Genomic DNA, 25,000 nt, shown 5'->3' with positions numbered 1-25,000 from the left:
TTTTGTAAACTTTGCCCCGTTTACAAGGGATTACAACTTATCGAACTCTCTCTCAATCAGTAAACTCGATTGAGTTTACAACTAAGCCTTTAATCAACCTCTCGTGTTCGTCTTACAACGGATGTGAAAACTACTCTCGCTCTAAAAAAAGGAAACCTAAACTTATATGTTCATGTATCGCGTAATCTAATATCTTTTTGGTCGTTGCTAAGTGAGAATCAATGAAAGTTCAGTCAAGGTTATGTCAATCAATGGTGCTAATTATGAAATGGAAACTTTGGCCTAATCGAATTACGGAGTCTCCGACACACTCCCCCGTGAAGCATCAATGAGAAGCGGGTCCACGCAATAACAGAGACTGCGGCTTGACGAATATTCCACGAAACTAAGAAGACTAGAGGAAGTATTCGAAATCAGTCACTTATTCCGTCATGTTCACAATTGTTCGCTTTCTTCTTCCTCGGCAATCTGCGCTATTTTGGCTGCTGCTGTGCTCGCTGCCGCTCTCCTTGGTCTGAACGTGGTGGCGTTCGCGTTCAGTTGCTACTGCAATGCTGTCTGGGCAACCCTGGGCGCACTCTGCAATTCCAAAGGGTATAGGTGTTGAACTAGCCACTGGATGGCTCCCTTACTGGTCCTCGGCTGAACAGCCCGCGTATGTCCGTCATGGCCCGGGTAAATAGCATCGACAATGGCTACTTAGGCCACTTGTCCCGATTCTTGTTGTCGTACCGTACAATTACGGCATCTCCAACTTCGACTTGGTACTTGGCTACTTTGTGGACAAGGTTGTGGCGCTCTCGCAAGGAAGTTAAGTAGTTGCGTTTCCACCTGTTCCATAACTGATCCTTGCAGGACTTTAGAAATTTGACTCGTTTCCGCAAATTCTTGTCCTTGATCTGCCAGGGTGGCTCTTCAGGCAGCTGGAGGGAGCGCTGGAACAAAAACGAGGCAGGTGTCAGGATAGGCAACTCCAAGTCGTCTTCAACATAGACGAGCTGAGAGGGCGGTGATTTACTTGGGTCTCAACGTCCAACAATACTTCGCTTAGTTCATCCCAGGAAATGGTGGCTCTCCCGATAACCTTGAACATCATGATCTTCACGATGCCAAACAGCCGTTCGAATTGACCGCCCCATCATGGCGCGCGACTCAAGTTGAACTTCCACTTAATGTCATGGGATTCCAGGAAACCATTTAACTCTTCGTCTCTTCGTACTTGCGTCAGCCATTTGGCCGCTTTGACAAATGTGCTTCCATTGTCCGAGTAAATTACGCTCGGGCACCCCAGCCTTGGTATCAGGCATTTCAGGCATGACAAGAATGTAGTGGTTTCTAGGTTTGTGGCTAGTTTCAAATGTACGGTCCTTGACAAACTGCACGAGAAAATGGCCAGATAGGCTTTCCCTTCCTTCTGTTTCTCAACTTGTACTAGTTTTGGCCTGCGAAATCGGTCTCGATGACCTCGAAAGGTCCTCTGATGTCAGTACGCTCCTTAGGTAGCAGTCCAGGGGGTGGCGCTCTCACTCTCAAGGCACGGAACCGCTTTTAGCCCCAAAATGTAGATCTTACAGACTTAACCAACTTCCTCAGAGTCGGGATCCAGTACTCCTCGCGAATGGCTGCCATGGTCAGAGACACGCCACCATGAAGAGTTTCAGCGTGAATTGGCTGTACAAGCTATATTGCTTCCTCGTGAAAGTCGCATCCACTGGAAGGTACACTGGGCGCTTCCCTTGAATACGCCCATGGCATTCGAGTACCCCATCTTAATTCGGAACCAGGTTTAACATCTGTCTGGTCTGTTCAAATTCAGGCTTCTGCATATCTTGAGTCTGCACTCTCTTGATCCACCATTTTTTCACTTCTTGTGTGTCTTGACTTGTTAGAGGACCTCTGCGCTCCCTACGGGTGGTGAATCGTAGCACCAAAGCATGAGCACGTAGAGCTCGACAAAGGTCATTTCGCTCAAGGAGTTCGTCGAATTCGTTCCGGTCTTGGTTTTGTTGTTGTTGTTGTTGTTGTTGTGCTAGGTTAAGCACTTCCTTAATGGGTTTTGCTTTCTCTTCCGACGCTGGGGATTTCGCTGTCACAGGATTGTCTGGCCACTTCTTGGGATCGTTCAACCAGGTTGGGCCATTCAACCAAAGTTCCGCATTGATGACCTGGCCTCCTCGACTCGCTAGATCTGCAGGATTGTCAAAGGTAGGAACGGATCTCCAACGAATCTCTGGATGTTCTCTTATTTTGCATATTCGGCTTCCAACAAATTGACGATACTGGCCGTTTCCCAGTATCCAATGCACGGCCACCGTGCTGTCGAGCCATCCATAGACTGTGAGCTCGGGCAAATCTTTGAGTGCGTTCCTCACGTTGATTACTAGATTGGCAGCCATATGATCACTAACCAGCTCCAATCTGGGAATTGTCAAATCTTTCTTCGCTAATCTAGCTTTGGCTGTTACCAGTGTTTGGGTGATTCCTCCCCTTTGGCGGATGACGGAGTAGACGGCAGCTCCGAATCAATAAGTCGATGCGTCTCCAAATGCGTGGAGCCCAAGACTACAAACTGGTTCGCGGTAGGGTGCTATGGGTCTTGAGGTAGCCACTTCCTCTGGTATAGACTCTTCCCCCTTTGGAACTGCATTCGGAGATCCTCTGGGATAGGCGGATCCCATGAGGCTTTAGAATTACAAATTTCGCGAAAGATTTGTTTCCCTTGTAGTACAGTTGGCGAGGCGAGTCCGAGGGGGTCGTAAACCTTCGCCAGTTTCGCCAATACCTCTCGTTTGGTCGGCTTGCTACGTACTTCTGGAAACTGTACCGCAATCGTCCTTGTTCCACTTTACCCCTAATAGCTTCGACCCGCTTGACTGGGCTTGTAGCTGCTGTTTGGCGTATGATTGCTCTTCGTGGAGGGCGGTCTGTCCTCTAGCTGAGGCTCGTTGGAATGCCAGTTGTGAAGTTCAAACGAAGCATCCCTCATTATCTCCATCGCTATTTCCTTTCGTGTCCTTGCTTGTTGAACATCCTGTCCGCCTGACAGAAGATCGTCAACGTAGAAGCTTCGACGAAGACGGTCAGTTTCTTGTGGGTACTTCTTGACCCACGCGTCTAGATGGCATTCGAGGACGCCTCCTAACAAGAATGGGGAAGGGGGAAACCCAAACAATACTCGTGTAAATCGGTAGGTTTCTATCTCTGACAAGGGACTTGGTCGCCAGTGGAACCGAAGTGCATCTCTCTCGCTTTCGTGGATTCGTATTTGTAGAAACGCCGTCTTTATGTCACCCGCTAGGACTACTGGGTAACCTCTATGTTGGATAAGTATGTCCCAAAGCCTATTCTGCAATGCAGGTACTGGGTGCAGGCAGTCATTCAAAGAAGGTGAATCAGGTGTTGCTCGTGCGGAGGCGTCGTAAACGATTCTCATCTTCGTGGTTTCGGCTGTATTACGAACCACGCTCTTGTGGGCAATATAAAATTCCTTCGACTGCGAGATTGAGGGTGCTTCCTCGACCACTCCTTCAGCTAAACGTTCTTTAATAATCGTGCCGTATTCTTCGGTTAGACCTTCGCGCTGTAGTTTTCTGTTTAGACTGCGGAGCCTTTTGAGACTGCCATCTTTGTTCGAGGGAAGCGGTGGATGGTTTGCTTTCCAGGGTAGGGTGGTTTCATACCAGCCCTCAGGCGACCACGTTAACCGTTCATTGAATTCTTCGAAAACCACTGCCTGACTTTAATCTCTTGGGTCATGCAAACCTAACACGTCGAGTTTACACAGTTCTTCGTACTCTGTTTGGCTTGTCTGTGCGAGTAACATGACATTTCTGTCGAATTCTTTACCAGGCGACCTGTCCGATCCGTGGTTTTTTTTCGGTTTTAATTCTTGCGTACTCCCCGCTGCCTAAGACTACGTGCACCGGAAGTCTGGCTTTTGTGTCCTCGTCGTGAACGTAAACGCCTCTCAGATGGGGGTTTTTGTTGATAAGTTCGCAATAGTTGAGATTGTCAATCGACAACAGTTCTGACTTGTTTACTTTCGTTGCTTTCACGGAAAGTGTGAATTGGTGGTTGACAGATTGGAAACTTAAATCGTATTCTTCAAAGGTTGCGACCTTGGTTGACATCAACATATCAACTGACCTTGTTTGAGTGGCAATAGGCTTCAAATGAAGGAGATTTATCAACTTTGCCGACACGTATGAGCTACCCGCTCCAGAATCGATGAATGCTCGGCATTTTATTCCGTTGACCTCCACTACGATAACAGGAAACAGACCCTCTCCGATTTTGTTTGTCGCCAAGGCAACCCCTCTTGTGACTGTCGTTGAGTTGTTAGCGTCGCTAGTGGGATGTACTGCGTCACAGATCGACGTGTGATGACGTTTGTGACAGCTTTGGCAATCTGACCTGCTAGGACAATTGGATGCGCGGTGATTTCCGGACGTAAGTGCTATTCTGTACGATGCTTACAGTTGTTTATGCATATATCGGTATTTAGCCGCCACTCTTTGAGAATGAGGCATGCAACATTCATGAGCAGCTACAAGCGAACGAAACATTCACCATTTTTGGATGCTTTAAGGAAGCGTGCGGCGATTTCGCTACGCTTGAAGAACGAAGCGTTCAACCGTTTCGGAGCAATACATGCAGGTATCGATATTTAAGCCGCCACACTTTGAGAACGAGGCATACAACATTCCTGAGCAGCATGTTGTCAGGGTATTTATTTCGCTACCAACGAACGAAACATTCGCAAAATTCTTGCGCACATTTGAAAGTGCTATTCTGGACGACGTTTATAGTTGTTCACGCACGTAACGGTATTTTAGCCGCCACTCTTTGAGAACGAGGCATACAACACTTCTGGGCAGCATGTTGTCAGAGTATTAATTTCGCCACGAACGAACGAACGAAACATTCACCATTTTCGGATGTTTTCTTAGGAAGCTTGCGGCGATTTTCGCTACGCGTGGATATTTTGAGGAAGCGTGCGGCGATTTCGCTACGATTTAAGAACGAAGCATTCAACATTTCGGAGCGCTATTACAGTTTGTCGTTATTTCTGTTTCTGAGCAGTATGTTGTCACATACCCAACATTTGGGAATGCTATTACAGTCGATGTTTATAAATATCTATGCGTAAATCGATATTTTAGTCGCTACTCTTTGAGAACGAAGCATACAACAATTTTCAGCATCACGGCCTCCTGCGATCATCGAAGTTTTTATCTTTGTCTCACCACTTAAAACTTCCAATAGTCGGGTCGACTTTTCAAATGACGGGTCGTCACGGCCTGATCGGATCGTCACGATCCGTCGAGATATTTGTAGCTGCCCCAGGGAGTTGTTCACGACCCGACATTCGGTAAGTCGGGCCGTCAACAGCAATTGACAACCCGACTCAGTTCATGTATATTCGACATCCTTGCATACGGCGAAAGCTACTGAAATTTAAACTGACCAATCAGAATTCAGCGAGCGGGAAAACTGTGCTATCCTTATGATCCAACATCACGCCAATTGTTTACAATCGGTGGACATTCGCTCGCCCTCTCTTGTGACTCTCTTGACCATTGCTTCTTTGAACTCAGCGAGACAGAAATGACGCATTGTTCTCACAATCAATTTGCCATTCCACTTTATCCAGTTTATGACATGGGCTAGCATGTGATTAAAAACCAGGATCGCTTTTTGAACTTTATTCTGTAGAAGAAGAAGACGTTGCTGAGTGAACATTTTTACGACGAAATCCCTTGGTTTGTTCAGCACTTTGATGTCCGATAACTGAGCCGCTCTAACGAGTGTTGGGTCAATCACATTTGGTCGTCTGACCTTTTGAAGTTCTTTCAGCTCTTGTATGTGTGTGTCCATCATGATCGAACTTCAGGTGAATAGTGATTGGAACAATTCTTCGTTCACCTGCTGTGCCAAACGTCCTGTTGGGTGTTCCACGTGCTTGGCAAGTTTTGCACGACCATCGTCTATCAGATCTGGAGTGGAGTTTTCTTTCAGTGATTACAACTTGCGTTCTACAAACATCCACGTAGCATGCAGCACTTTAAATTTTAGTGACTCGAGGATCCTGTTTTGCTGTTTCAAAGGGAGTCGTGCATTCTTGAGCAGTTAATTTGTTTGTTCTTCAGTGCTTGTATTTTTTCGTTTGTTCCTGGTGGCGCAAAGTAACTTTGATGATTTGAAAGGACTTGAATCCTTAATTGAATTAGCGATTTTTTTTATTAAGGAACCAACAAGTGAATGGTACACAAAATTAGGAGAAACTGTTGGTTGAATGGACAATAATTGTAGCCATAATTATCTACCCAGTTTAAGTACTAAGCTGAACAAGTTGTTTGGCTCCACAAGTTTCAGTTTCAGGCCAGGTACCCGAATTCACCCAGGTACTGGTACACGTACTACCATTGTTCTATGGAAATTGAATAGCTCCTTGATCACCTGGTTGCTTGAGAAGAAACTTGATGTGTTTGTTCTCTACATTGGTGAATGCAGCCAACTGTCCATTGTGGATAAACTCCAGACCAACTCTTCTTTTAATTTATTCTTTGTTCTTTGCAGGGCATCAACAATGGTTTCCCTTGTAAAATATTAGGTTAAAGGGTTTGTTAAAGCTGTTTCCCATTTCATAGGGCACTGTAGTTGCCAGATTCACTTTCAAACTTATCATGAAAACGTAAATCAATACCACTGAAAAGTCAGTCCCTTGAATTGTTGATAGAAAATTAATTTAAATGCATATTGAAACCTTTGGTTGAGGAATTTTTTTTTCATTCCAACTTTGTGAACCTAACATACATTACTGCAGTTTGTTTATTGCTTGGTCATTCAAGGTCTTGATCACATCAAATTATTTAATTTTTAGGTATTGTCTCAGACCTCCATAGAGACACTATCTTTATCTAAAAACTTAACTGGTTGCTTTTTGGAGCCCTTTTGTGGCATATTTAGATAGGCAGGAAATGTTCCACATTTTATGGTAAATAGTTCTGCATGGTTTTAAGGAATATTGCAGCCAAATCTAATTGAATATGAGACTAAAATATGCTGTTTCACATTTTGTGAAGTTAAAGACTATTAATATTGTTTGCGCTTGTTTTAAAGGGCTTAAGGTTGGCATTCAAAAGTGTTCCTTCAATAATCTTATTCTGTAAAGATTACCTTGGGAGAATTGGATTAAGGCCAGTTTTTTTCTTCTAGCTTCTTTCCCCAGTGCCCTCTGAGAATGGAGGTGATTTGGTTTTGCCCAATGTTGAAAGATGAAACAATGCCTAAACCAGCCGCAAGGAATACTTCATAGTGCTTTTTTACAAACATGGGCATGAGGATGCTCGTAAGCATCTGACCATTGTTTTGCATGCTAAAGTGCTATTATAAATAATTTATTTCTCTAAGAGAGTCTTCTTTTCGTGTCGGTCATGCAAAAATTGTTGGAATCACTTGTTTGAGCTGTTGCATGAAAGAGGCAGAACATTTGATGAGGCCCTACTGTGGAGAGGGGTCCTCGTTCCCTTTAAATATTTGCTTGTGTTTCCTTGTTCCCCAAATTACTTTCAAACTTGTTCCCAGCTTTTTGATCCCTAAAATTTAAATTGGTTTTCTTCCCTTGTTCCCAAAAATATTGTTACTCTGTTCCCCAGTTTAAATTAGCCATGTTCTCTTCTTCCCCAAAACCCCTGGGAGTGCCTCTTTGACGTTGATTCTCTTATTGGCCTCATAGTAATTCACTGTAGAATTGCAAGACACAGCAAGTTCTTATTTGGGAGTGAGGGAAAAGTTTTGAATGAATTTTCGCACAATACAAGAAACACAATTTTGACTGCCCCTTCTAGTCTATTCTAGATCTTGCTCTTTTCGGACATGAATCAGCTTGTTTGCACCTTTCTGGCGACCTGCGGGAGGGCAGGCTCTAGAAGCTCTTCCTTGGTGAGCCTTCGCTGAAAAACTTTCCAAGTCTGGCTTTCCCGTGTTAGGGGCCGAGGTTTTTGTGCAAAATTCATCAGCGACTTCCTTGCAGCTTATAAACGGTGTTCCTTCGAGCAATGGTCAATAAAAGTCTTGTAGTGCTTATACAAATTTTCGCTACTTAAAAAAGTATATTTACACGAAACAAATATCAACTTGGCAATTTTTCTTTCCCGATACTCCATTTAAAATTCACGTGAGCGCTATTATGAAGGGCCAGAAAACCATTTAATGGCAATTTTTTTGTCAACAAACTTGGGTTGTCGGCGAGCAGAATTCGAAGGTAAGCTGTTGTGCTTTGGCTCTTATTTGTGCTTTTTCTAACTATTCTAAGACGAATTCAGGCTTGTATTTTCGAATCAAGTGTAAGAAGACGGCAAAACCGTATTGATAATCTATTTATGAAACTTAAAGGGGTGTGTCGTGATTTTGTACAATGTCGTTATGAAATAAGAGAATGTATTATTAACATTGACATTTTTCAAGGGGTGTCGCTTAGTAAGCACTACAATGGAAGTAGTTTTTTAGAGAGAAGGACATCAATCGAGCGATTACTGATCTTCAGTCATCAATATTTTTTGTAAGCGAGAGAGGTTTTGTTGTTCCAATTAAATCAGTTTACGACAGGGTGCCTAAAGCATCGGCCTGGTTATTCGCATTTTCTTTCTTTAACAAAACTTTGTTATGATGTCATAGTTATACACGTCATTGTCATGTGACCCGCTTCGCTTCCTTTGTGGGCTTTTTTTTCATGGTCTATTAAAAATGTTGTTGCTCTGATTTACCTGAGCCGTTTGCTGTGTTCCTGCAATCATAACAATTTTCACTAATAGAACTCAATTCAACAGTTCACATCAGGAACTAATCGGGCCTTCATTTGTACATTCATCCCTGCTGGAATTTGAATCACTGACAGTGTTGTCCGCTATCTTGAAAAACGTGCCATGTGATACCGCTGACCTCATGGACAGGCATGCAACTCCAAAAACCCACTCTTCTCCACTCCACTCCAGTCCTGGGTTCCACACAATTGTATAAACTAGTTGAGTTTAGCTGAAAGCTAATGAATATCGCGAAAAAAGTAAAAGTTAATTTTAATAATGCTAAAAAAATCAGAACTGTCCGAGAATTTTAGAAGTTGCCGAAAAGTTTTCGAGCAACTTGTGGCTAAACCTATCCCTAGGATGCCTGTGGCATACCATGGCAAGGATTCGGTAAGGTTTGTTTTCATCGTGGTCAGGAATGGAAATCCCTTGGGACGTGTCCGTTTTATTGTACGATTTCATTGGCGTCAACTCATGCTCAATGTGACATAAGGGAATCCCTTGGGTCGCGTCGATTTTATTGTTCGTTTTCTTTGGCTCCAGGAGCGCGAAATAATGGACGCGTCAACGTCATTACCACATTCAACGGATGCACTCGAATACGGGGTGTCTCGAAAACTCAGACCTCGAAACTTCAGACCTCAGACCTCAGACCTCGAAACTTCAGACCTCAGACCTAGAAATCTCAGACGAAACATGTGCGCTCAAAAAATGTGCGCTCAAAAAACTTTAACAACGCCTTCCACAGCTCACAACACTCTCTTTAGTAATGTATGTCTGTTTGCATTTTATATTCCGTATTTATTTGGCTATAAGCCGAACGATTTTACACAACTTCGGGTAATTCGGTAATCCTGAGCCAAAGAAGATCTTTTAAAGTCAGGCAAAGCAACATATTGAAACACTTCATTCGCGGAGAAGCAGAGCGTATGTCAATGTCTCGTTCATCGTTGGTCATAAACTATTATCAAGGCTGTGCCCTAAGGAAAATTTCAGGGAGCCCTTCGGGCTCCCAAGCATTTCAGGTGTGGTGTCCAGCCCTCTAAGTTGGTCGCCCGAATTAATTAATGAATGAATGAATTATCTGCGGTCAACAACGCAGTAAGATCTTCATTCACCTCTCTCTCAACAGAACATTGCTACTACTGCTCTGGTAAAAGCCGAACTCGCTAATGCAAGAAAGGCCCACATACCGTCAAAGTTTTCGCGCCTTACTGAGAAAAGTGGCAACGCCGCCGATGTTAGAAGCAGAGCAATCCCGCGTTGTAAAGAATAAAAAGTAAAGATTGCGGTAGGTTTGGATGATCTGAAAATAATTGGCCTTGTTTCTATGGACTTGTCGAAGGCTTTCGACTCTCTACCACACGATCGCATTGCGAAGAAGTTCAAAGAATATGGTGCTGACGAGAGAACTGCAAATATCATTGAGGATTATTTCTCTGATCGCCAACAACGAGTGAAAATAGCGGGAGAATACTCGAGCTGGAATAATACTTCCAGAGGGATCCCCCAAGGGTCAATCCTCGGGCCTTTGATATTTAATATCTTCATCAACGATCTCCTGTTCATCGTGAAAAGATGCAAACTCTCTAGCTACGCAGACGACACGCAAATTTTCTTTGCTCATAATGACTACAGAGAAGTTGAGAGTGCTATTAACTCTGATCTGAAGCTTGTTGATAAATGGTATGACGAGAATGGTCTGAAAAGGAACAATTCTAAGTATCAAGCCATTGGGATGGGAAAATCTGATGCCACACTTGATTTCAAGTGTGAAAACTCCAGTATCCCAGTGACTAAAGAATTTGAGATGCTAGGCATAACGATAGATAACAAACTGAAGTTTGACAATCATGTTGCTAAAATATGTAGGAAAGTTTCACAGCAAATAGCTGTTCTTAAACTAATGAAGAAAATGCTTCCCTTCGAAACAAGGCGTGACCTATATTTAGCATTTATCCTTCCCCACTTTAACTACTGCAGTGAAACCTGGAATTTTTGTAGTAAAAGTGCTGCAGATAAATTGGAAAGGTTAAATGAGCGCGCGATCAGGTTTGTTTTCAGGGATAAGTACACGAGCTACTCGGAACTTCGCAACGCATTAGGCCTCTCATCTTTAAAACAACAAAGATTAATTAAAATTACATTGTCTATTTCTAAGGCCGTTCACAATTTCTTAGCGCCCAAAAGTATACAAGACCTGATAGTTCACAGGAAGAACGTTAGTTACAATTTAAGAGGTGACTATATTCTCTCGCTACCCAAGCCAAAGTCTACTACATATGGCTTGAACTCAGTCCGTTATATTGGCCGAAACTCTGGAATTTACTTCCGAACATGTTCAGAAACATAACGAATTTTAAGTCTTTTAAGAGATCTATTAGACAAGTTGACCTAGTACAATTTTTATAATTTCCACGCTTTTTTATTGAATTTAGTATTTAGTTAGATTTAAGAAATATTTATTAGATTTTACTGTTATAATCTTAATTACAATATATTCCACGTTTAGTTTTTAAACTTTAAATTTTATTTTGTTTGTGGAATACCTGTAAATTAGCTGGCGTCCTTTCACTGACCCCGACTTTGGTTACGTCTGTGAAAGCACGCCCTTGTTGTAGCTAAGTGTATTTTCACAATAAACTTTTATTGTATTTTATTGTATTGTATTGTAGGTTTATATAATTTTGATAAATACGTTTGGGTCTAATACGGATAAACCCCTTTATTGGTTAGTTAGGCTGAAAATAAATTTTCAAAACGTGAATCATTGCAGCTTAATATAAGTGGCGGACTTCCCGTGGAGCTTTCTATGAAAACTACCGTGAAACAATAAAACCAAGGAGTCCCAAAAGCTATCAATTTTTTTTAAAAACAAGTCATCTTCATCTGAACGAAAATCATCGCTACAGCACAGATTTTAAGTATTTTTTCCCTATATTATCAGTAAAATGTTTAGTTGAATGAGCTTTTTGTGAAATCGGTCGAAGCGTCAGTCTTTGAGCATATGTTTTTAGGACACGTCATGATTTTTCAGGACACCAAAGACAACGCAGGATTGCTCTGTTTCTAAAACAACAACAATTAACATGATATCTTTTCCTTTGTTATTTCTTTATTTCATATACAGGGGAAAAACAACCATAACCTAAATGTATTCTAGCCAAGCAGGCACAGCAGTCAATAATCGTGAAAGTATTAAATTTGCATAGACTGTGATTTCCGCACTTTATCCCCGTCAGAGCGGAAGTAACAACTTTTTAAAAATAAAAACTGTAACCAATAAATGCCAAACTTCAAGTTTCAAAATCCGTGCGGCTGCTGGCCGTCAGGTGTGCAGTCACTGATTCGGTTACATGTGAAATTATGTTCGGCCTTTGAACAGAGTGTTTCGTAGAAAAAAAATAACAAAAACACATTTTCTGGGAGCTTTCATAAACCACCAGCAAAGTGCCCGGCTGGGCGACCGGGTAATTTTGCTCTCTCGCCCGAAGCCAAATGTTAAGCGGGAAACACACTGTCGCTGTCCCCATGTCGTTACGGCTTAGCGATCAGGCCCGGGTTGCTCGAAGCATGGTTAGCGCTAACCAGCGTTAAATACCATGGAAACCTATGAGTTTTGATACCTCTTAACCAACGGTTAGCGCTAACCATGCTTCGAGCAACCGGCCCCAGATTGCCAGGCTACTAACGCATGTCACTACGTCGTTACAGGGCATTCAGTGAATTCGCTGTAGCATGTGGAATCGCTAAGTCGCTATCACTAAATTTCAAAATGGCGTCGTTTAAGGAAGCTCTTCAGTTATGAAAGCCAGTTAAATATAACATATATATAATCAAAATTTTTGGGAAATGTACCCGATGAGCGTGGAAGTGTAGTGGGGTAAGGGAAAGGGCAGCGACCGCTTACAAAACTCGGACAGTTGCGGTGGAGTCGAGGTGGTCTTGGCATCGACCAATTGAAGTATTTTGAAACAGGTGGGAATTATTATTGTGTGGAGAGGCTGCCTAGATGAACTAGCGTATATTATTCAGGTCCTAAGACCAATGTTGTAACTCCTGCTCTTCCAATTAAAGGGAAAGTCGAATCAGAATTTTTAAATGTCCGATAAAGACTAAAGAAAAAGGAACCAAGAAAAGATGAAAACGAACTGGCCAGGGAACAAACAGAACCAGGAATAATACCGGAGAAAAACACAACGAAGAAGATTCATTTAACGGCACGAGCATCACTCGTATCACCTTTCCCAGCATAATTAAATGGTCTTGCTTTATATTTGAAACCAAAGGTTAAGGCTTGAAAAGGTTTTTCTCTGCGTGCGCATAACCTACCACGTCAGTTGAATGAATCCAAATCTCTATCAGATCGTGCGCACAAGACACAGGAAGTAGAAATATTTACGCGAACCGGAAAGAAATCGTGCGGAAAACACTCGTTTTTATCTGGCAATCTGCATCCCGTGACCTATCTTGATGTTTGCATATACGCAACATCCAATTTGCCACTTCAAATAGAAACGTTTTGGGATAAGTTAATATATATATATATTTATTTACTCAAAAAATGCCTTTTTTGGACACAGAACAAGATCCACTGAATACCTTTTGGTTGTACTGTCAGAGAAGTTCGCCGAATTAGTTTTTCCGGAATCTGCACAACTGAAATTTATTTGTCCAACTGTCCTTTTTGCCGTGGTAACCGCAAGGACGCCAAAATAAACCTTTAAGTATTGCCCAAAAACAGATTTGTTATAAAAGATAGTTTGCCAACATGATCAAACACAATGTTTGTAATCTTTCATCGTTTTAAAAACAGCGCAGCAAACACCCTAGTACAAGCGTCTCTCGACCACCTTGTTCGTATACAGCAAACCAGTGCCGCTGGAGAGAATTGCGCATTTCTTTTGAGTTGAGTGGTCAGTTTATTGACTCATTAAAAGTTAAGGCCATTTAAATTTCTGCAATGCGTAAGTTATTTTGAGTTTGGTCTCGTTAAATGTCAATTGATCCGTTTGTTTGTTTATCTATTTTAAGATACATTTTGAACTACCTTCGTAACGGCGTGTTACATAGCCCAAACGACAGAACAGTCCTTGAAGATCTGCTTGTAGAAGCAAGGTTTTATCAAGTTCAAGGTCTCATCGCTCAACTTGAACGAGAAATGTATCCGTTAAAATCATCCGTGATAATAAAGGATGAAAGGCACCGAAAGGCTGTTATGTCCTGGCTGCCGCCTGGCGCTTCTTGTTCTCTGCTATTTAGGGCTACTACCGACGGGGGAACTCCCAAAGATTTCCATCGCTGCTGTGATTACGAAGGAGCTACACTTGTGGTCATACAAAGTGGAGAATACATATGCGGCGGATACACTTCGAAATCATGGGAGTCACGTAAGCTATTGATTACTTTTATTTGCCTTTACTTTGATGAATATATTACAGTTGATCAAACTTTGCAGTTAGCGAACAGTCCCTTGGTCTTTTGAGCCCGAGAGAATCCACCCCAATCCTCCTTCCCTATAAACGCCATTTGCATCAAACATAACGTTGGTTGTAACAATTTAAGTCCGACATTCAGCCCAGTCAAACCCACTAATCGTACGTCAGAAGTTCCAGTACGTCAGACGTTACGTTTTATGCAACTGTCTCCTGGAATACTGATTAAGGCTGTGACAGTGAAAGTAAAGGGTACATATAACGTCCAGCGATATTTCGTGTATTCCATAACACGATCTTATGGTATCACATGAGCACCTGTTGGGTAATAATACTAAACGATGGTAATGTTGGTTTTGCTAAAACACCCGTAATCATAACCATAACCTGTACTTTGGGGACATCTAATATAGTCTCCTCGTACCAAGCGCTCACGCTACGCCATCGGACGTCAACCCGAAGTCTCTCCCTCAATTGAAGGATTATTCTTAATTGTCACTTTCTTCCAAGTGAAGTATTATCTTTCATTTTGGACACTGAAAGCTTGATAGGGATCATGGGAAATGAACATATTTCTTTTAAAAACCGAATTCCAACGTCTGGACTCGCAGGACTCGAACCTGTGAACGTATGATTATTAACCCCTTGACTTAACCACTAGACTACCACATCACTAACTGCGAAGGTGGCATTTTTTATTAATGTCAATATTTTTTTCTTTCAAAAGTCCCGCTCTAAACGTGTATTAACTCCCGCTATGAAGCAAGCTTACACAGCGAACTATGTGGGTTACCAAACTTCAAGAGAAAGCTAACCATTTTAAAATCAAGCTTGAGACTTAACCATTATTCAGCAATGATTTATATATATATATACCAATTAGCTTTGGTAAATAATCGGCACATTTTCTAGTCAGTTGATCTTTATTGGTTAAGTGGATAAAAGCAGTTTCTTCCAAGTGGGTGCTCCGGGTTCAAATCCCGTCCAGGGGCTTCTTTTACTTTTTTTTTCTTTTTATTTGCTACCACAAGCCCTGGGACAGAGTGATCTAAATGGGGGATAATACTTCATTTAAGGCAAACTGACAATGAAGGATAATCCTCCATTTGAGGAAGAGATCGTGTTGCGGACGTAGTCCCGTTCCGGGACTCCCTCTTACAACGCAAGAAAATATGTTTGTGAAACCCAACAGCTGCGTGATGTTGGTGCAGAAAAATGTCAAATTTTGATTTAATTGCTCTCCCGAGAGTCTTTATGTAGAATCCGTGCGAGAGAAGCTGCTGCTGAAATTCCAAAAAAAATATCGTATGCTGTTGACGAGGGTCACTGTGTGTTACAGTGGAACTATGCGGAAACTTACAAATGTACTGTAGGTCGTGGATGTGAATCGCTTAACAATGACTAATAAATCTCCTGCTGGAACTCTTGTTTATTGTTCATTACTTATATGATAATCGCACTGATCTAGTGAACATATATTTGAGTTGCACAGTAATTATTGAACCTGTGATTGTCTTAGGAGTTTAGACCTACCAATTATAAAATCCTGACTGGTGGCTTTTGATATCACACTGAATGCTATAGGATTATCGCTTTAAACAAAACGGCGTTCTCCTGCAGATATCTCTATCAGCCCGGTTGCTAAGCCCGCATAGATTACTGATGGCGCAAAACATATAAACTATGTGCATACATTACATCCCCCTTCTATGAGAACAAGAGCAAATAACAGTCAATAGATATGAAGGCCACGCAAAAACTCACTAAACACAACTGTCACAAGATAGTCCGCTGGCTGAGAGAGAGCTCCCAAGCTGTTCCATGGCTCTTTGTCACTGAAGGATTCTGGCTCTTGCAATGATTTGTTGCTTGCCTTGCTTGCCTTGTTGCTTGCCTTCTGGAGATTTGTTGCTTGCCTTCTCTTGAGTTCCTTTTCTAGCTTGTCTCTGAGTGCTACTGAGATTCTACAAGAAGGTGTATCACCAGTACTGCGTCAGGTTTGAGGTGACTTTTATGCACCCCTGGAAAGGCCCCTAAGCCCTCAAACACATTACTGTATTCTGTAATTTTTGTCGCAAACGTGTCCCAAAATAATGCGACTGATCGCTTTGAAGAAAAACGGAGTGTCTGCTGAAATCACAGTCGTGTTTGGGGTGTTCGCACGAACGCAATAAAATACTGACTTTTTTTTTTCCACATAGAAGGTGGATATAGAAAGCTACTTCGTGCTTTTAAACGTGAGACTGTACAATTTTTAGTGGCAAAAAACCTTGCCGTTAGTTACTTACAGCTAGAGGCCTTCTCCGCGGTTGAAACGTGAACTGCAAACCGCAAACGCGATGGCAAGACCTTGGTCACGTGATATTTTGCGGTTTGCGGTTTCCCATGAAAAACCTGATGCTAAAGGTCCCTATTGCGAGTGGATACGCGGACGCGCAGTTGTTTTTTTGGTTCCCAGTATCCCTGGCTATATTAGGGAGCTCATACACGCGCGTTTTTGAGACGGGCACGGCAACCGGAAGTGAGCTGTTTTCCCTTTTAACTTGTTTTAACACAACCACATTTACGATATACATTGCTAAGATCTTTTCCCCATTAGAGATAGTTAGTATAAAGATCTGTCTACGTGCTACGCAATTTGGTTATTTAATCGGTGGTTTGATAATTTGTATTCGTTTTTGCATCCATCCAAGCTTGGTTTACTTTTTATTTTGAAAAATGTTCTTTTTAAAGAGATAAACGATACTGAAATACCCATAACATTTTCAAAAAAGATGATTTGAAAAAATCAATGCTTAGCTATATTCTGTATTTGGGGGTGAGACGTGCCATATAAAAAAATAATTCAATTTCAAGACCACCGGAAATTTAGCTTTTTCTCAAACCGGAAGTCAGTTCCTTTACGCATGCGCAGTTGCTCTGAGAACAAGCGCGAGGAAGGGCGAGGAAAAAGCTTCGCTGGAAACAACAGTAAGTGTGGTGATTTTTGCTTGTGAGTGGGTTTTCTTGTCAGCTCATGATATGATGACGTCAGTCACCGGAGGTAACGTTTCACTTCCTTAGCAACTCACGAAGAATCCGTCTGTGGGCCCTTAAGCTCCCTGTTGAGAGTGGATACGCGGATACGCAGTCGTTTTCCTGGTTTCTGGTATTTTCCTTTCTGAAGCGTCGAACAAAAAGAGCGAAGTAGATTGATGTATATGTATCTCTCGTTTTTCTTTTTAAAAGCACGATGACTGACAGTCTCCCTGTGTGCTACTACGAAAACCACCGATCTGTGGAATGGCTGGGAATTTACGTGTCTCTGCCCCGCCCACTTTCGCTTGTAAATATTTCAAATCTTAAGAGGTATTGGCAGAACTGAGCGCATATGGAAGGCCCTTTTATCGTGGATGAGCTCTCGGAGGAGACTTGAAAATGAAGATTATACAAGACATTATCCGAAAAGGGACTTCACCACAGGTTTCTTTTCGTGGAAAGTTTTTCTGCGATTGCCAAAGAAAACAGAGATGAATTTTGAAAACGTGTTTTCGATTTTTACCGTCGCTATAATACACCTTAAGCCCGTGAGAAAGGAATTTCATCAAAATGTTCAACGAAAGTGGGCGGGGCAGTGACTCGGTAATTCGGGCCCATTCAACAGATCGGTGGTTTTCGTAGTATATGCCAGGAAAAATATCGATTTCTCGACTTTGTGTCGGTAATTCGGGCCCATTCAACAGATCGGTGGCTTTCGTAGTATATGCCAGGAAAAATATCGATTTCTCGACTTTGTGTCTGTCTGTCTGTCTGTCTGTCCAGATGATTTTGACGTCATTCTGTGATTTTCCAGGGAGGCAAAAATGGCGTCCACAGTCAACGGATAAAAAAAGTTTAAATCACGGAAAAATTACATTGGAATAACCATTCACACAGTCATATGTTACTCATTTCCATCGAAAAGCTCATCAAAGAACGTGACTCTTCTGGGAAAGCTCGGGAAGCCCATTTTATTGAAAAAGCTCTAACTACAAAACCTCTTCGGATAAACAAGCGTGATGGATAAAGCCGCAACGATCTCGTTATTTAGTATATTGTGTTTTAACGGCATTTAATTCTTTTGAAATTTTGGTTTGTTTATCCAGTAGCTATATCATGTTACGTTATCATTTAAGCTCTTCCTTAATTACTTCAAAACATGTGTATATATATTCTGTAAATTAGTTAGATCTCCAAATAAACCTGATGAAGGCTGGTATTGTCCAGCCGAAATATCGTTTAAAAAAATACATTTTCGAGTTATTTTATCAGTCGTGCAATAGTCTACTTGACTTTCATCAATATTTTTTAATCAATTTTGACCAATCACGATCTTCTATGATCCAACGCTGTGCACGACTTATCGTTCACGGTTTTTGCAAAGGTTTGAAACCTCAGCTTCATTAAATAATGAACAAAATTAATTAATTCTTTAACTCCATTTATACTCCTTGTCATATCAAGCGATGTCCCTATATATATTAAAAGTTTCGTTTTTCCTCAACCTACCTTATAAGGAATGTACTCTATACCATATTTGGAGACTGGAATAAAGTTTCAACGCTAAAAAAGCAAATACCTTCAAATTTTCCTGCAAAACTTAGTCAAAGCATAAAATTATTTTAAAACTAGGTCAGCCAAATTCATTTCTGACCGAAAAGAAACTACAAAGAAAAAACAGGAAGCCTTGACTTTCCTAACCACAGGTTACCTGAAAACGACATTAATTTCTTGATGGTCCTTGATATATCAATTATAATACATTGCTTATATGAAGCAATAATTCTGCAGCATCACCAAATCCATGCAGAGTTTAAAAGGGAAGAATGGTTGCAGGTTCGCTGGGATTTTTTAAAGCTGTCTGAATGATGAAATAGCCTTGTAGCATTTTTTTTTCTTACAACAGCACAAGAATTTTTTTATTCCATTCGTGCTGCATTGAATTTTTTTCTTCCGACAAGCGTTTGCAGGAAATTTTATTTCAAAATCACCCACTCAACCCCTCACCCCCCATCTTAAAAGCCTGATGTGATTATTTCCGTTCTTGACAAAGTTATATTTGTGCAAAAATGATGAAGTCCGATCTCACCTTACAGAAAAGCAATACTCGAAACCTATTTTTAAAAAATTAAACACAGGAGTCGATGGGTTAAAAATTAAAAAAAGTACTTAAAAGGATCCCCGTTTTTAGACTTGGCTAAATGTATATATTATAGCTGTCTACACGGAGCTTTTAAGAAGTGCTAATATAGCCTCCATTTACTTTCTTTACTCAGCTGATTCTGTGATCACCGTGCCAGATAGCCGCTCATTTCTGTTTTCACTCGTCAAACCTTCCTACAGTGAACCCATCAAGATCCCTGTTAAACCAGATGGAAATGGCGGTATAGATTTCCGGAATGATCTTGGACCAAGATTCACTTCCACAAACTACGTGGACCTTGATGTGCGTTCAAGTGGTTCTGGTGATTTTATTTGTACAACTAACTTAGGTGGTTGCTTTTCAAACCCTGAAGGTGATGGTAGAAACGCAACTTTCTTTACCGGTGAAAACCAGTTTAAGGTCACTGAACTGGAAGTGTTTAAAATCGCCATATAGTCTTTTTTTGTTTAACAAAATGATTCTGGTTTTCATAAGAACCTTACCGCCAACTAGCCAGACTGTCTCAGAGATGCGCTCTACCACAAAAGACTAAATTAGTAGAACTGGGTATTGCCCGAAGACTTTTCAGTTCTCGGGGAAATAGTTCATAGCCTCCTTATACTGAACACTAGGATTGCAGAAAACACAGTAAGTAAACAAATGGATTATAAATTCACTATGAAATAATAACCGGTAGAGATACATTTTAAAAGTTTATCTTTTGTAGAACTTGCAGTAGATAGTCCATTGACTAAACCCCTTACGGAGCAAAGAATGGGGATTCCGTAAACACAGTTAATAACTCCAAAATCCTGGTGAAGGAATTGTAGTGCTTACCTAATACATGCTATGTCTAAGGTTCTTGAAGTTTAGGGTGCTTTAACAGGGTAATGGTGATGTCTTAAGATGTAACTTGCCAGTGGTCAAGGAAACACTCCGATGTATGAAATAACAACCAACTCTTACCTTTTATGCTGTTGTTGCAAGAGTGGTATACCAGATTACCCTTGGTAATGCTCTCGTCAATTGAAAACACGCCCCCCGCCACTCCCCGGAACGTAGCGGGGGATGTAACATTTGTCATTTGTACAGTCTTACATTTTAAACTTTCCCCCGCCCCTGTGGGGAAGCTTTACATTCCCCGAAATGCATAACTTTTATAAACTAAACATTTCGTATGTTACAACATACATCATCAGAAGTGATTAATATAATATAATATAATAATCACTTCTGATGATGTATGTTGTAACATACGAAACGTTAAGTTTATAAATGTTATGCATTTCAAGCAAATGTTTGTAACCGCTGTTGGCGTTTTATTCCTATTGAAACTTTAATGGCCCAAGTCAAAGAATTTTTACATTCCCCACTGTTCCCCACTGTTCCCCACTGCCATGGCCCCTGTGTGTAACTAGAAGATTTTGCTAAGTTCGTTTAAGGTAATTCCCTTGTTTTTGAAAATGACGTACTATCCAGATTTTTTTCAAACTTGGCACAATTGATATTTATACACAGGACTTAAAAAAAATGCAATAAAAAGATGGGGTCACTGTGCTTGTTTTCGCTTTGTATGCCCTTTATTCTAAGTGTTTTTCACCGAATTACGCGAGAACCGTTCGAAACTAGATCAACCAGAAAAAATTGTTGTCATGTAGCAAAAGATACTGAGTATTACTGAAAACTTGAACCCACTTGTTTATCCGGGCTATAATCTTTAAGTAAAGTGATTTCAAATTTCTCAATCTTGCAAAGAAATCATCACCGTGCACTCAGTGTCAGGCTCCAAATGCAGTTTCACGTCATTTAAAGGTAAATACTGCAACTACTACTATCCAACTTTTTTTTCCTTAAAATATGTTTTCCGTGTACCTATTACGAGTAAATAAAAACGGGGGGGGGGGGGGGGTCACCGTGCTCGTTTCTTCGCAACACTATGATAATGGATGGTAAAAAGGCAATTTCGGCTTCAAAATGGCCATTTTCCGCGAAACGACTGGGGCGAGTTCCAAAACAAAACATTCTTAACCGAGAAGAGTTATCATGATTTCACTTAAAAGCTCTTGAACAGCAAAAGCGGCCTTTATTGCCTCTCTTCAGATGGCCGGGATGAGACGCCGCCATCTCCGAAGATGCGCGGTGCAAAATAAGGGAATCACCTTAAAATGATTGTTTTGCGTCGCTGACAAACGCGATAAGATTTTCATCTCATCGTTTTAATTGCTAGTAGAATCGTTGTGTATACCTTTGCAGCACGCGAAATCAGGAAAACAGCCACTCAGGAGGGAACGGAAAGAAATGTTACCCAAGCAAACCCTTTGTCGTTTTATCCAGTTCAGGTCAGGTGACAAATGACCTCGCTTTAGCTGAACTCGTGCATTTTTAGATATTTTTATGAAGGGTGATGTAGGAAAAAGTATTTGGGGGCTATACTACATGTTTTGGGACCAAAGTGTTTTGCAATTGGTCATGGTTGTACATGCTTTTGGGCTAAATTGTGGTGGATTCAATTGGTCACTATTGTACATTCTGTTGGAACGTGGTGCGTGTTTTTGGGCTTAAGTGTGATTCAATAGCCCATTTCCGAGTTCCTGCATGCCTCACTTTCAAAGCGAGTCCTGATGCACAACCATTCAAATGGAAATGAGTTGCGTATTCTTATGCAAATTAAACTAATTTCCATTTCAATAGTTGAGCACCAAGACTCACTTCGAAACCGAGACAAACATCAACCCGGAAATGGCCTATTGCACTTGTAAGTTTTTGGTTTGAAGTACAATTCCATTGGCCGTTAACGTACATGCTTTTAGACCGCGTCACATGTTTTTAGGCTGAAGGACAATCCAGGGATCCGTAAACTTGCACATTGTTGGGCTTAAATGGTTTTGTAAGTGGTCGTTAAATGAAGACGCATGTCTTTGGGCTAAAAGGGCGTGGGATTGAACGCGGTTTGAAGAAGTGGTGGAAGACTGGGCAAATGTGAAGAACACGAGGACTACGGACTACGGACTGGGCACAAAAAGTGGACTAAGGTATAAAACGCGGGCTACGGGCTGATTATGAAATACGGACTAAGGTTCGAAACGAGGACTAGGGTATCAAGTGAGGACCAAGGATTATGAGCAGCGTATAACCTAAAAATAATGCGTAAAATTCAATTGTGATTGACCTATCTCACAGTCAAGACAGCTCAAGCGTTCCCGGCTCCCTTCAGTGAGAAAATTCGATTTTGTCAACATTGTCAACATTCCAAATTTTTTAAAGTGGAAATTTAAATTTTCCAAATAAATGCGAGGATCACTTCAGCTGGTAATTACTACATTAACCCATACAGAACAAACGTAATGCGAAATTCTATTTCTAGATTAGGGCCAAATCTATGGAACATTCTGAATAATACCACACGTGAGCTCCCTCGTAAGACTTTTAAAACAGAAATCCATAATATGCTTCTGTCTTTTCTGGCTTCTGAGGATATTTACATTGAATCGCCTTCCATAGTTCAGGGGCACCCAACGAATCTGTTCCTCACATTATCTGTTCCCCAGAGGAATCTTGCTGGCTGGCAAAAATACAGGTGTTTCGATGAGCTGGCTGGGAAATTTTGTTATTGATAGAGGTTTTGCCTGGGAATTACTGACTTTTTCTAGCATCTCAACCCGAGCTGGCTGTAGAAACTCTGAAGACTGAGGACGACCAAAAGAAAAAAAAAAAAAAAAAAGAACCCATTCCCTCTCCCAGAGAGTAGTCACAAACATACGACGGCTGGTCAGAGTGATTGCGCTTGCGGAAAAAACCTGTTTTGTCCCGGTTTTGTTCGGTCGTTTTGGATCGAGGGATTTGAAAGCGCGCAGAATACCGGGCTGGGAAATAAATTTGATCAGCTGGCTGGGAAACCAACCAATTTTATCTAGCTGGCTGGGAAATTTCTTGTGTGTCTTGCTGGGAAAAAGGAACAGATAATGTTTTCCCAGCAACACTGAAAAACACCTGAAAATGCCTTAATAACATATATTTTCATTAACTGGGGTATAATAATACATTTTACAACAAATTAGTCGTTGGGTGCCCCTGATAGTTCAGAAACTTATATTAACATTTCCACAACGACGGTTAATTCTGCATGCGGTTATATTGATGTGTTAAAGTTGCAATGATGGCGGTTATTTATTTATTTTAATTATTATTACTATTTTATTCCCTTTTTTGCACTTACTCTGTAATGTCATTTCATGTATTTTTCAAGCGATGTATTATACCTCTATTACTTTTCCACTTGTTATGTTAATACTTTAAGGGCTACTTTTCAATTATTTTCTTCCTACTTTGTCCAAATTTGATAGGCTGTAATGTAAACCTATTCTTCTCTCCTGTCGCTTCCCGCCTCGACTAGCCAATGCTATTTGCGGGAAGCGACCATTTTGTATTTTTCTTTTGTCAAATAGTAAATAAAGTTGAAGTTGAAGTTGAAGTTGAAGTTGAAGTTGAAGTTGATCTTTTGTCTACACTCTTTTCTGTTTATAAGAATGTTGTTTTTTTCCGGCCGAGGCTGAATATTCTTATTTTTCTGCCAATTTTAGACTGAAATAAATCGTAAATCATAGCATATGACACTTCCCTGCTGCTTTTGTTTTTTTGTTTAAAGCTAGTGCAGGTTTTTTCGTTTTGTTGGCTAATTTTGCCGTTTGTATTTACAGTTTTTCAACACACAGAATTATGTCCTTTTCAAAATCTCAGCTTCGGGTTTATTTTTAAAATTTCGCAAATTTCAGCCTCGATATTATAAAAAGAAAAGAGTGCATCACCCGCACTTCAAATGCATATTATAAGTAATATTCAGTAACGTTTGTTATTTGTATTTTGTGACTAAATTATCGGTTAAATTTTAAAGTAAAGACGTTTCTTTATGAATCACTGTGTAGCAGGGTGTCTGAGCAAATTTTTGTAAATAACATATGTCATTATATTCACTCAACTTAGAAAACTGGCCATCATATTTGATCAACCAAGCGTATGTTGCCTTCCAGTTTTACCACTAGGCTTTCAATACCACTCGATAATGGTACCTTGCAGGTCGACTCCGCTGCCCATCAAAAAAATGCAAAAGTTACAAAAGTTACAAATTTTCTACGTTGACTCAGTCAGGACTTCGTTGAAGACTCTCCGCGTCGTAGATTTTTTAAGCGTCTGAAGGTGCTGTAACCAAATGGTTTTAACTAGAAACCACCCTGTCATCATTTTTGGGAACGAAAACTGCTTTGAGTTAACCAAAGTGCTGGAATTGTTATTGGGAAGGCAAGTTTCAGTAGACGATAGTTTCTCTACAAAACTCTGCTCGTGTTTTGATTAACTGAAGTTTGATTAACTGATCCCGCATTAACGCATTCAAAGGCGATACAACGAAAATGATGGAGTCAATGACTTCCAACCACGGGTCAAAAACGAACACCAAAAGCTGAAATATCAAGGATCTTTCATACTTAGTAGGCAAGAAAACTAAAACATCCTTCTTTTTCTCGTAAGTAGGGTTGACTTGAACTTTGAACAACCCGGCTCAGTTCGTGTGTATTGGACATGATGAGTGCCAAATGTCAGGT

The 25,000-nt window shown here is 40.9% G+C and overlaps 1 protein-coding gene across 1 annotated transcript in view; it reads left to right on the top strand.

The window, feature by feature from the left end:
* Nucleotides 1–20,907, top strand: part of LOC138058217 (uncharacterized) — a 26,836-nt gene extending 5,929 nt beyond the window's left edge. The window contains exons 2-3 of the mRNA XM_068904118.1: nucleotides 13,842–14,197; nucleotides 19,537–20,907. Of these exons, the coding sequence (XP_068760219.1) occupies nucleotides 13,842–14,197; nucleotides 19,537–19,859 (679 nt within the window). The 3' untranslated portion in view covers nucleotides 19,860–20,907. The remainder of the gene's footprint in view (nucleotides 1–13,841; nucleotides 14,198–19,536) is intronic.
* The last annotated feature ends 4,093 nt before the right edge of the window (nucleotides 20,908–25,000 follow it).

Source organism: Montipora capricornis, chromosome 7 (genome assembly GCF_036669925.1).
Source record: "Montipora capricornis isolate CH-2021 chromosome 7, ASM3666992v2, whole genome shotgun sequence".
In the NCBI taxonomy this organism is placed as follows: Eukaryota; Metazoa; Cnidaria; class Anthozoa; order Scleractinia; family Acroporidae; genus Montipora; species Montipora capricornis.
This window is presented reverse-complemented; position numbering and strand designations above follow the sequence as displayed.